General features: G+C 52.4%; 1 protein-coding gene and 1 long non-coding RNA gene across 2 annotated transcripts; both read left to right on the forward strand.

Annotated features, from left to right (window-relative positions):
- The first annotated feature begins 7,653 nt into the window (after positions 1-7,653).
- MARVELD1 (MARVEL domain containing 1) lies at positions 7,654-8,494 on the forward strand. Its single transcript, XM_079700409.1, has one exon. It carries the CDS (start codon positions 7,726-7,728, stop codon positions 8,245-8,247), a length of 522 nt encoding a protein of 173 aa, XP_079556535.1. The 5' UTR covers positions 7,654-7,725; the 3' UTR covers positions 8,248-8,494.
- A 609-nt stretch (positions 8,495-9,103) lies between these two features.
- Positions 9,104-12,125, forward strand: LOC307050402. Its single transcript, XR_013810793.1, has 2 exons — positions 9,104-9,784; positions 11,541-12,125. It is a non-coding gene; the product is annotated as an uncharacterized lncRNA (long non-coding RNA).
- Positions 12,126-12,745: the final 620 nt, after the last annotated feature.

Below are 12,745 nucleotides of genomic sequence, written 5' to 3' on the forward strand. Positions count from 1 at the left end.
GAAAGGGGTTCTAGCTGTTTAACCTTAGGCAAATAACTTAACCTCTCTGCTTCTCTATTTTCTCATCTATTAAATGGGAATAATCATACCCACCTCTGAGCGTTGCTGTGAGGATGAAGTAAGGTGCTATAGGCACAGTGCATAATATAAACCTTGCTACAGACACTAAAGCAGCATTCGACTCCTTCCCTCTGTATGCTGCAGGAATTGTTCAAGCAGCTGGACAGTCACAAATGGTCCCCCAGTGGGACTGAGACTTGTTCCCATGGGTTTGTTGTTGCTGAATGTTCTGTTCTGGGGAGAACAGAGAGAACTTCCACACTCACCTGACAAGCAACAGTGGGACTCTTGAGTCAACTCCATTTTTCTTGATAAATGACCTGGTCATTCTAAACTTTTTAAAAAGCACCCTTCTGCTTAGGACGTTACAAAAAGCAACTTACAACAACCCTCTTCTGTGAACTTACAAACTGAACAGGCTGAAAACAACAAAGTTCTACAGGCAAATGGTGCATTATAGAAACATTAAAAAAAAAATACACTGTTCAGGGGCTTCTCTGGTGGCGCAGTGGTTAAGAATCCGCCTGCCAATGTAGAGGACACGGGTTCGAGCCCTTGTCCGGGAAGATCACACATGCCGCAGAGCAACTAAGCCCGTGCGCCACAACTACTGAGCCTGCACTCTAGAGCCCACGAGCCACAACTACTGAGCCTGCGTGCCACAATTACTGAGCCTGCGCTCTAGAGCCCGTGCTCTGCAACAAGAGAAGCCACCGCAATGAGAAGCCCGCACACCGCAGGGAAGAGTAGCCCCCGCGCACAGTAGCAAAGACCCAACGCAGTCAGAAACAAATAAATAAATTTATAAAAAATAAATAAGTAAAATAAAAAATAAAAATACACCGTTCATGTAGATTAGAATTCAAGGTCAGTATTGTATTAGTCTGTTTGGGCTGCCAAAACAAAGTACCACAGTCTGGGTGGCTTAACAACAGAAATTTATTTTCTATACTCGGTTTCTGGTGAGAGCTCTCTTCCTGGCTTGCAGACAGTGCCTGCTCACTGTGTCCTCACCTGGTGGAGACAGAGAGAGAGAAAGAGACCTCTCTTGTTTCTCTTCTTATAAGGACTCTAATCTTATCAGATCAGGCTCCACTCTTATGGACACTCTCATTTAACCTTAATGACTTCCTTTCTCCAAACGCAGTCACATCGGAGGTTAGAGCTTCAACATATGAATTTTGGGGGACACAATTCAGTCCGTAGTAAGTATGAACTCATGGTTTAAAAAATACAGATAAGTATGGGCTTCCCTGGTGGCACAGTGGTTGAGAGTCCGCCTGCCGTTGCAGGGGACACGGGTTCGTGCCCCGGTCTGGGAGGGTCCCACATGCCGCGGAGCGGCTGGGCCCGTGAGCCACGGCTGCTGAGCCTGCGCGTCTGGAGCCTGTGCTCCGCAGCGAGAGAGGCCACAACAGTGAGAGGCCTGCGTACCGCAAAAAAAAAAAAGTGGAAGTGGCCCAACAGGAGTCACACCTGCAGAACACTCCCTGTGGGCCAGGCGCACTACTCGTCTCATTTACTCTTCCCCAACAGCCCTGTGAGGTCGGAGCTGTTAAACCACCTCTGCTTGAAAATGAAGAAACGGAGGTACAGGGAGGTTATGTGACTTATCCAGTTTCAAGCAACTAGTGGAAAATGGAATTCAGATATTTGATTTCTAGATCCAGGCTTTTACCTACTATGTAAATCTGGACTTCAGTCTTGGTCTGGGAGGTGGCAGGACCTCAGAAGACTGCCCCTGAATGGCGGCAAAGAGAATGGTCCCAATCTGGTGGCAATGGTCAGAGGTCAGGGCCAGGCAAGAGGCCCCGAGAGTGGGGTGGTTGTCACAGGCCCCCAGTTCTGCACTTGAGGAGCCTGTGTACGTTGTTTCCATTTCTCTCCCAGCTATGCAAGGAGGCCCTAGGAAAGGGCCCCCATCTCTCCACTCCACCCACAGCAGGAGCTTTAAAGCAAGAGGAGTAGACACCAAGGGCTGGCCTGGGCACTGGGTCCCCATCAGATGATGTTCTGTGCTGAGTGTCCAACCTGTATCACCTCCTTAGCCCTCAAAACCTTGTGAAACAGGTCGTTTATTAGCTCCACTTGACAGTTGAAGAAAATGAGATTCAGACACATTAAGCTAGGAACTAAATTTAGATTTCCAGACCATTAGAAATGCTACAGCTGCCTTAAAGTCCCTGAATCCCCTTTAACTGTGAACTTTCCCCAGTCTCACAAAAGACTCTTTACAAGACCTGACCCACTCAAACCACACAGCAAAAAAAGCAAATGTGGTCTCCCCTCCACTACTATTTGGGTCTCCAACCTCCCATTATCACTGGGGCCTCTTAAGGATGTGGTGAATCATGGAGATTTTCCCCGACTCTGGTTCTTTCTCTGCTGCCATGGCCTGCTTAGTTAGCTTAGTTGCTCATGGCCTCCTGCAAAGGCCTAGGCACTCCTTGGGAGCTGGATTAACAAGTTCAAAGCCCCCCAGTGTCCCGCCTAGCTCCATTCATAGGGGACTCCACCCACTACTCAGGTAGCCCTTGTTCCCACAGTCTGGCGGGAGCCACACTGGGAACAAGCCTGGAGGCCCACGGGTGAGAGTGCGTGTCCTGGCCTGGCTCACAGAGCTCCTGTAGAGCCCCCTGCCCTGCAGCTGCGGGGAACAGGAGTCTGGGTGCCATCCTAATGGTGTCACAAAGTGAACACTGACTGGATTCTGAGTCAGGACACCTAAGTTCTAAACTTGGCACTCACGTCATCAACCAGCTGTGTGACCTAAGGCAAGTCACATACCCTCTCTGGGCCTTGTTACCCCTTCCATAAAATGAGAAGCGTCAAGCAAATACTCGTTAAGGACTCTTCCAGCATGCTTTTGTAGCATAATTCCAGGTATATAGTAGGTGTTCAGGAAATGTTTTCTAGTAATTTAACTATAAGATTCAAGGCAAGATTCTCCAGGTCCCCGCACCCATCTATTTTCTTACTGTGCATTTTGCCTTTGCTGTTAGCTGATTTGGGTCAAGTGCCAGCTCAGGACTTGGGACATAAAAGGTGTTAAACCACTGTGAGTTGAGTCTATATATGCAGTATGTTTACAGCGGCCCAGAGACTGAGAACAGAATAGAATCTGACTGTGAACAGTAAGAGCTGATCGTGGGAGCTCAGGGTGGGCTACACCTTCCTCCTTATTACAGGTTGCCTCCCGCTCTGGGCATATCGAATGTCATTGCATTGGGGCTCACAGTATCCATCTAGTGTCACTACTTGTTCCCTAAACAATCTAGCCCCATTTTTGCTCACACTGTTCCCTCTGCCTAGAACACCTGTCAGGGCTGGGATTTACCCCATTTTTAAGCTAAAAAGCTAGCCTGCTGTCATTTCATGAATGCTGGCAGAAGACACAGGATTCCTGAGTCAGAGACAAAGGATTGACCGCTGTTGGCACAGCAAGTAGCATTAGCACCATTGTTACACATCTTTCCCTTGTTCTCAAGTTTCACGGGGGCACCACAGGGGGACTCAGGTGGATGTTACACATGCAGCAGGTTTGCGTCACAGCTGCGGAGCACTGAGCTTGGAAAACCCACCACAGTCCCCTCCTACCTCACCACTTTTATCGTAAGCAATAAGTGAGTCTGCTCTGTGTCTGGGAGAAGATGTTCCCTCATCTCTCAAAGTTGCTGGCTGCAAACACAACACTGAGAAATGGTTGCGGAAGGAGCTGTCATGGCCTTGCATTCTTGGCATGCTCAGTGATAACATCCAGGGATGCTCAGGACCTGCCTGATGGGAGACTGCCTCATCCAAGACACCTATCCCCCACCTCTGCTTGTCAAAACTCTATCCATCCTCAAATGGCACTTGTTTTTGAATCTTTCCTCAGCCCTCCCATCACAATACTCTTTCCCTTTTGTATTTTCCTTGTAATTCTCATCCATGCCTCTTTTTTGTGTCCATTTGCGTCCACATCTGTCCCTCCCCTACCAGCAGAGTGCAAACACTTCGAGGGCAAGCATTGGTCCTCTTCATTCCTGCGTTCCACACCCAGATTGTTTGCATCCAGCAGGTGCTTAGACCATGCTTGTTGAGTTGGAGGTATCAAGATCTTTGTGCATGGTTATGCTTTTGCGGAGTCTGTGGACCGTCTTTTGGAATGTCTTCAAGATTCCAGAGGCTAAAAATATCTCCTCAAAGCCGCCAAGGGCGCTTCCTTATAAGGAGTAGGATTTGCCTTGTGAAGCCAAAAGTTTGTGTCCACCAGGTGGCGCCCCACCCCAACGCTCCTGATGCCTTTTTTATAATTTATTTATTTATTCTTTATTTATTTATTTATTTATTTTTGGCTGCGTTGGGCTTTCGTTGCTGCACGGGCTTTCTCTAGTTGCGGCAAGCGGGGGCTACCCTTTGTTGCGGTGCGCGGGCTTCTCACTGCAGTGGCTTCTCTTGCTGCGGAGCACGGGCTCTAGGCGTGCGGGCGTCAGTAGTTGTGGCGCATGGGCTCAGTAGTTGTGGTTCGTGGGCTCTAGAGTGCAGGTTCAGTAGTTGTGGCGCACAGGCTTGGTTGCTCGTGGCATGTGGGATCTTCCCGGATCAGGGCTCGAACCCGTGTCCCCCGCGTTGGCAGGCAGATTCTTAACCACTGTGCCACCAGGGAAGCCCCAGATGCCTTTTTAGAAGAGGGAAGGATTCTCTTGTCTGCCTCTAAATGTTTGTTGGCTTAGGTCCCCCACTTACAGAGGCAGTTTGTGTGGCTGTCATAATTCCCTGTCATCAGTGCAACACCCAGATTCAGTGCCCAGCTGCGCATCCTAGCCCCAACCACACTCGAGACGGGCACCCTGAAGACATTGAGGATGTCTCTCCAGGGATTGCTCAGGGTTGCTGAAGGAACAGCCCTGAAATTGGGATCGGAAGACCTAGGTTTGAGTCCCCACACTGACACTTGGTAGCTGTGTTTCTTTGGGCAAGTCATGTAACCTTTCTGGGTCCCTGTGAGAGTAGCTGAGAATTAAATATGCGAAAGTATATAAAAGCATATTGAATGTGGACCTGGAGTCAGCCACACCCAGGTTCCTATTTAAATTGTCACCCATCAGCTCTGTGAGCATGGTCCACCTCCTTACCCCTCTAAGCCTTGGTTTCCCCATCAGTGAATCAGAGTTAATACCAGTTATTTTAAAAAGTTGGTATAAGGATTAGGTAGAACAATAAAGTGCTCACTTTATATAAAGTGTATAGTAAGCATTCAATTCATAATAATCACATATATATTATGTATCCCTAGCCCCTCAAATGGTGCCTAGCACTTACTAGGTGCTTAATATCTATTTGCTGAATGAAAAGATTTCACAGATGAGGAAACTGAGGTACAGACCCCCCTAGGTCCCAGCACCAGGGAGTGGCAAAGCAGTGAGAAGTAGCCAGGCAGTCTGCCTCCAGGGTTTACACCCTGAGCCTTTATGCCATGCTGTCTTACCAAAAAATGCGGGTGGTATACACCACCATTTGTTCACTTAAAATATGCATTCAGGTACCTGTAGGTGGGGCTGAGTTGGCAGTGGGAGGCATTAGCTCCCTGAGAAGCCACGTAGTTTTTCTCCCTCAAGGGGAGCCAGGGGCCAGCTGCCTCATCCCATGACCAAGAGACGAGAAACGAGCTCTGTAGGGTAGGATAAGCTGGGGGTCTGACACATGCACAGTCCCCAGGACAAGAGGGGTCCTCTCACTTCCACTGCTTTCCTGCAGCCACCCAGTCTTCCATTCCACAGACATTTACTGAGTCTCTTACGTGCCAGGCACAGGAAAAGATGGATAAGGCTTGATAACCAATGGTTATGATGTAGCTGACTCAACTACTACAGAGGGAACCTCCAAGGGGGGCCTAGAAGAGCCAGCAATCAACAGCCTGGGAGGCTAAACCAAGGGGAGGAACATTTAAACTGGGCATTGAAGGATAAGTAGGAATTTGCCAGACAAATGGGGTCTGGGAATGAAGGGCATTCTGAGCCTATTTGGGAACCTTAAGAGGTTTGGCGGGGTTGGCATGCTGGGTGCAAACATGGGTAAGAAAAGGAAGTGGAGGGCTTCCCTGGTGGCGCAGTGGTTGAGAATCTGCCTGCTAATGCAGGGGACACGGGTTCGAGCCCTGGTCTGGGAGGATCCCATATGCCGTGGAGCAACTAGGCTCGTGAGCCACAACTACTGAGCCTGCGCGTCTGGAGCCTGTGCTCCGCAACAAGAGGCCGTGATAGTGAGAGGCCCGCGCACCGCGATGAACAGTGGCCCCCGCTTGCCACAACTGGAGAAAGCCCTCGCACAGAAACGAAGACCCAACACAGCAAAAATAAATTAATTAATAAACTCCTACCCCCAACATCTTCTTAAAAAAAAAAAAAAAGAAAGAAAAGGAGGTGGAAAACCAGGAAATTGGAAGTCAGTTGGGGCCAGATTGTGAAACAACCCCACAGAAGAGATAGAACCCTATTCTGTGGTTAGTAGGGGAAGCAGTGTATATACAACCAGGTCTGTGTTTTAGAAAGATGCCACAGTGCACAAAGGTTGGATCAGAAGGGGAGGGAAGAGAGACCAGCAGCAGTTACCAGTTTGATGGTCTTAAACTTTCTAGGCTCCGTTTTTCTCCTCCGCAAGATGAGGAAAATAATTGTATGTATCTCGGGGGTTCTTTGAGGCTTAAATGAGAATTCCTGCAAAGCACAGTAATAGCAATAATGTAAAGCATTGTTGGGCTTTGCTGTCTCTTAGAGCTGGGTTTGTGTCCTGGTCATGCTGGGAAGCCTATTTTTAATATGCTCGATGGCAAAGAAGGTTGGAAAAAGGAGACTGGACTAATAGGACTTTGCTTTGTGGCACGCGAGGGGCAGTGGGGCCTGGAGCAGGTGATGGTCCCTTTCACTGACATGAGAACTCGGATGGCTGAGACAAAGTCTGAGCCCAGCTTTGGACAGAATAAGTTTGGGGTGGGCACTGGCAGGATATGATATTCGGATGTCCAGGTGAGAAGAGATGGCAGCTTAAGCCTGGCACTGCTCTCCTCCAGAGCCAAGGAAGGGCCAGGAGGCCCTAGTGAACTATTAGGACAGGAGGGAGGAGAAAGAAAAAGGCCCAGCCTAAGACTGAGGGGACGCTCCACCTCCAGAAGACGGCTCTCAGCTTCGAGGCTGGACCGGAGCCAGGGAGCCAGGGCAGGCAGGGTGGACAGTTGTGGTAAACTCGGCCCAGTCAGACGGAGCGGAAGACCCGCGGCCAGCTGGGGTGCCCTCCGCCCTGCCCCGAGGAGGAAGGAATCCGAGCTGGGAATTTGGCGCCAACGGGAAGGGGGGCACCAGAGTGGTGGGCGAGGCCCAAAGCGAGAAGGCAGGAAGCCTGGAGGAGCAAGTGGGGGTGGAGAGGGAGGAGGGGAAGGGAGAGGGCGGGCAGGAGGGGTGGAGAGAGAGGGAAACGGAGAAAGAGAGGAGGGCTGCGGGGAGGAGAGAGGGGAGGAGAGAGGGGAGGTAGAGTGGGGAGAAGGGGAGAGGAAGAGAGGAGGACTCGGAGGGGAGCGAGGAGGCCGCGGCGGGCTCAGGGGCACGTCGGCCGGGCCACCCCCGCGAGCCAGACGTCGCCATTCCGCTGCTCGGGGCGCCGCCGCCGCCGCCACCGCGCCCGGGGGCCATGCTCCCGCCGCCCCCGCGCCAGCCGCCGCCCCAGGCGCGGGCGGCCCGCGGCGCGGTGAGCCTGCAGCGGGCCTTTCTGCGCGGCCCGCTGGGCGTGCTGCGGCTGCTGCAGCTGCTGGCCGGCGCCGCCTTCTGGATCACCATCGCCACAAGCAGGTACCAGGGCCCGGTGCACTTCGCGCTCTTCGTGTCCGTGCTCTTCTGGCTGCTGACCCTGGGCCTCTACTTCCTCACGCTGCTGGGCAAGCACGAGCTGGTGCCCGTGCTGGGCTCGCGCTGGCTGGTGGTCAACGTGGCGCACGACCTGCTGGCGGCCGCGCTCTACGGCGCCGCGATGGGCATCATGATCAGCCAGACGCAGAGCCACAGCTACTGCAACCTCAAGGATTACCAGATGTCCTGCGCCTACCACGCCTTCCTGGCGGCCGCCGTCTGCGGCGGCCTCTGCCTCGGCCTCTACCTGCTCTCAGCGCTCTACGGCTGCTGCCGCCACTACCAGGGCGAGCAGGAGGTTGCGTGAGGTCGCTGCGCCGCGGGGCGGGGGACCCGTCCTTCCTGCCGCCGCCGCCCCGCGCCCGTGCGCCCCGGCTCCCTCCCCTCGCCCTGCGTTCCCGCCGCCGCCCGCGCCCCGGCGCCCGGATCACAGTTCCCGTCCGACGGCTTCGCCGCAGGCCAGAGTCCGGACAGCTGCGCCGTCTCCTGGGACCAGGGCAGAGCCGCATCCGAGGGGCGGACGCACTCTTTCAGTCGGGCCGCCCCGAGGCGAAGCCTCGCGGTTCCTCTTCCCCTTCCCGGCCGAGAGCGAGACGTGGACAGGCGCCGCGTAGATCCGGGGGAGGCTCCCAAATTGGAACCAGTCTACTGGCGGCGCCACTGCCCCCTCCCTCCCGCTCCGCGTTCGGAAGAGCACCCCCTTGCCCTGGCCCCTCTTCCAGCCCCGAGTGCTGAAAACGGCAGGCATGACGCCGCGGGCGGAGCTGGGGACGGGCCTCCACTGGTCCTGGGATGAGCGACGGGTGTGGTTTTAGTTTGGGATTGTGCGGGCATCCTGCGCAGTCCTTCCGGGCCATCCCTCGGTGCTTTGATGTCTTGAGCTGGGGCCCATCTGCAAAGGTGAGGATGGATAGGGGGCTGTACCCTTGCACCTTTGGAGTCTTCTTTCTCCTCCTCCTGTTCCGCCTTTGTCCTCGCGGTTCGCGGAGGCCAGTTCCTAACGCCCACTAGCTTCCCTGGCCTCGCCTTCCCAGCCTTCCTCTCACAGGTTTCTGTTCCGTCCCCACCTCCCAATATCTTTTTTGCATTAGGGATACCACACCAGCGTCAAGGAATGTTAGGCGAACCCCACCCCCTTCTTTTTGCAGATGGAGACTCAGAGCTTGCTCTTGCGAACAGCCAGAAAAAGATTAGAACCTGGTCTTTGGACTCCCAGTCTAGCGTTGTTTAAAGCATTGGTTGTTCCCAGGAATCCGGACTCTGGAGCTACCTTCTAATAGAGGGTTTCAAGGCCCAAAGGGTTTGTCTAAGGTGCTTTCTCCCCTTCTTGAAGATTCACAATGCTCACTAGCATACGAAAGGCTCTGAGAAGTCCTGCTCTAAAAGAAGCCCAAGTAACTTAGTTTACAGTGTTAACTGCCTCTGGACCTGGACCAGTTTTTTCCACCTAAGGTTCCAAGCATCCGTGTGTCGTCCTGGCTCTCATTTATCACCAAGGGTCCCGACCCATTGGCTGGGGTCTGTTTGAAGACAAGGGGCACTCCTTCTCTTTCCCAGGGAATTTCTATAGCAGAGGGAGGCCCCGCACCCCCTCCATTAAAGAGAAGATAGCTGGCCCTGCCAGGCCAGCGAGAGCCTGGGGAAACTGTGGATTGAACATTCCTTTACATTGTTTGGGAAATGAAGCCAAGGTTGTCCAGATGGTTTCCTGGTTTCCCAGTCAAAAGGAACATCACCTGTAAGAGATGCTGGCATTGACCATAAGCAACTGGCAGGGGTGGGTCACACCAAACAGAGAAGAAAACTCGGGATCTGGGATGAACAGCTGGCCCAGCCTCGGTAAGGTAAGATGCCTCTTGGCTTTCTGGCGAGGTCATAGGCCTTTGAATAAAAAAAAAACCCAGAGTCCGCTCCTTTTCTAAAAGTTAAAGGGTTTGGGCTTCCCTGGTGGCGCAGTGGTTGGGAGTCTGCCTGCCGATGCAGGGGACACGGGTTCGTGCCCCGGTCCGGGAGGATCCCATGTGCCGCGGAGCAGCTGGGCCCGTGAGCCATGGCTGCTGAGCCTGCGCGTCCGGAGCCTGTGCTCCGCAGCGGGAGAGGCCACAACAGTGAGAGGCCCGCGTACCGCAAAAAAAAAAAGTTAAAGGTTTTTATTCAGGAGCAAGTTGAAGGGGTGACAGTAATAAACACAGTGTCCAAAGGGTTATGACAACAATTCAACCTTTTTGCTAAATCCTTCAAAGGTCTGCTCTTTGGAAAAGTTCAATCCTCTCTGGATTAGGAACTAGAATAGGGGAGGCCAGAATGCGTTTTTGTGAGCATGTTTGTAGAGTTTAGGAAGAAAACTCTTAGGTTTCTCTGTTGTAGTGGTGAAGATCTGGGTGGGGACGTGGAGCGCTTTTGTGAGTTTTACACAGTCACCATCTTTACATCTTTGTGCCCGGCGCTGCTCAAAGCACTTACGTATTCATTTCATTCTCTCAACAACCCTATTGAGCTGGGTTCTAGTATTATTTCCATATTCTGTATGAGGAAAATGAGTCACAGAGAGGTTAAGTGACTTACCTAGAGTCTCCCAGCTGGTGAGTGGTGAGTGGTGGAGCTCGGATTTGAACTCTGGCGGTCTGACCCCTTCAGAACCAGGCTGTGCTATATACAGTAGGGGGTCAGTACATGTTAGATACTGTTAACATGGTTATCTAACTATCTTTATTTATTTTAATATTTTTGGCCGCACCACGTGGCTTGTGGAATCTTAGTTCCCAGACCAGGGATCGAACCCGCACCCTCAGCAGTGAAAGTGCGGAGTCCTAACCAGTGGACTGCCAGGGAATCCCCAAGGTTATCTTTGGAAAAAAAATTTTTTTAAATTGTGGTCAAATATTCATAACATACAATTGACCATCGAAACTGTCTTTAAAGCGTACAGTTCAATGGCATTAAATACATTCACATTGCTGTGCAGCGATCAGCACCATCCATCTCCAGAACTTTTTCATCTTGCAAACCTGAAACTCTGTATCCATTAAAATTGTGGTTATTTGTGTTATTGTTGTTGCTATTGTTTTCTGTCCTCCGGGAAATCCCAGAACACTGAGCCCTTCAGCGTCTCAGTTAGGCTGGGGTCCTGCTGCCATGCTCCAGGCAGGGTACCTGTTTCCTCAGCGCCCACCGCTGGTGCCAGCCAGAACCTGGGGGTGGCCTTTACTGGGATACTGGGGGTGTCTTGGAAACCCAGCAACTTTGGTTCTTCTGTTGCAGGTTTCCATGTCGCTGAGGCCATGGAGACTCCCAGAGCCAGTCATTCTGACCTCTCCCAGGGCCCACTTCCCTGGGCCAGCAGAGGGTTTCAGTGTTTTCACTGGCCATATAAGGAGGTGGGGAGAGGGAATAATCTTTGCCCAGCAGCTCCCTTTCCACGTCATTCAGTGGAAGAGCCAAGATGGTGAAGGTTCATTTTGCCTTGACATAGAGAAATTCCTATTCTGCTTGCGTTATGACTTGGGCACGAGCTTCCAGATACCTGGAACTGAGCCGTGCACCCCTGAACCCTAAACAACAGCTTTTGAGCTCCAGCATGTGTTCTTTTCTCTTTTTTAGATCATCACATAAGCTGCATCCTCAGCTCAGATCCAGCCCTTTGAGGACCTCTTCTTAGCCCCCAGCCCATAGTGCTTTGTCTGTGGTTAGCTGACCTTACTCAGGAACAGACGTCTCCTTGGCCTTCATGGTACCTATACAGCCACATGTGCCTGAAACATTCCAGAGCTCATTGGCTCGTCTAGATGTGCCTTCCCACTTGGCCTCCTGCGGCTTCTCCAGATGTGAGAAAGACATGAAGACAGCTCCCACACCCATCCTCTCCTTCTCCTCGGGGCCCTGTGCCATGGGAATGGCTACCTGAGCTGGCCAGGAACTTTTGGATACTGGAGGCAGTCTCCTTGGCCTCCCTCTTTGGACTCCAGGACTCGATCCAGCCTGACACTGCTGTGGGCTGCCCCCAGCCCAAAAGTCTGGGACCACTTGTGGGCCCAGGAGAGGATTTCTTCAGTATTCTACAAAGGCCAAAGAGAGGGTGTGCGTGGGAGGGTGAGGGAGGGTAGGGAGAGGGGACCGATGTGCCTCATTCAGTAGTTTAGTGGTGATTACTAATATGCTTTTCTGAATAAAGTTTTGTTTGTCTGATCTGGGTGTATGTGTCTTCTCTCCTGCCCCCTGCAGTAACACTCTGTGTCAGGTCCCCTAGCCTCCCTCCATCTTCTCATTTTGCCACACTTGTCTGCCTCCCTGGCTTCCCCTTCTTTCTGGGAGGGAAAGGAAAATGAGGTCATAGATTTCCAGTACAGTTAGGGCAGGACACAGGCATCAGGAAGAAAACTGCCTGTGTCTGTCCCTGACTGAGGCTGAAGGGAATTCCAGAAGCTCCCACCCCTGCTCTCAATGGGCCCTCTGTTTGGGAAGTTCCACTGCCTGATAGGCAGCACAGAATGACTATGGTCACGGAGCCAGAGGGTCCTGTTCTGGTCCAAGCCCATCATATTACAGAAGGGGAAATGAACCCCAGGGTGGAGTGGCAACTTGCTTAATGTCACAGAGCTGGCTGGGGCCAGCGTGGGGTCTCCTGGAGCCCAGGCTCTGGTTCTTTCCTGCAGATCATTGTTCTGGTGTTGCCTTCTAGACACACCCAATCTGGTACCCCCTCTCTGCCTTCCAGCCTCAGCCTGCTGACTGAGGTACCCTGGAAAGGGCTGGAGGGCAGTTAACAGGCTTCTTGTCGGCTCCTCCCTCCTGTGACCTGGGCCTGA

Source organism: Hyperoodon ampullatus (assembly GCF_949752795.1).
Source record: "Hyperoodon ampullatus genome assembly, chromosome: 1".
NCBI lineage: Eukaryota > Metazoa > Chordata > Mammalia > Artiodactyla > Ziphiidae > Hyperoodon > Hyperoodon ampullatus.

Bases quoted from the DNA above. Each gene is read 5' to 3' on its own strand.
- MARVELD1 (XM_079700409.1), top strand. From the start codon at position 7,726: ATGCTCCCGCCGCCCCCGCGCCAGCCGCCGCCCCAGGCGCGGGCGGCC.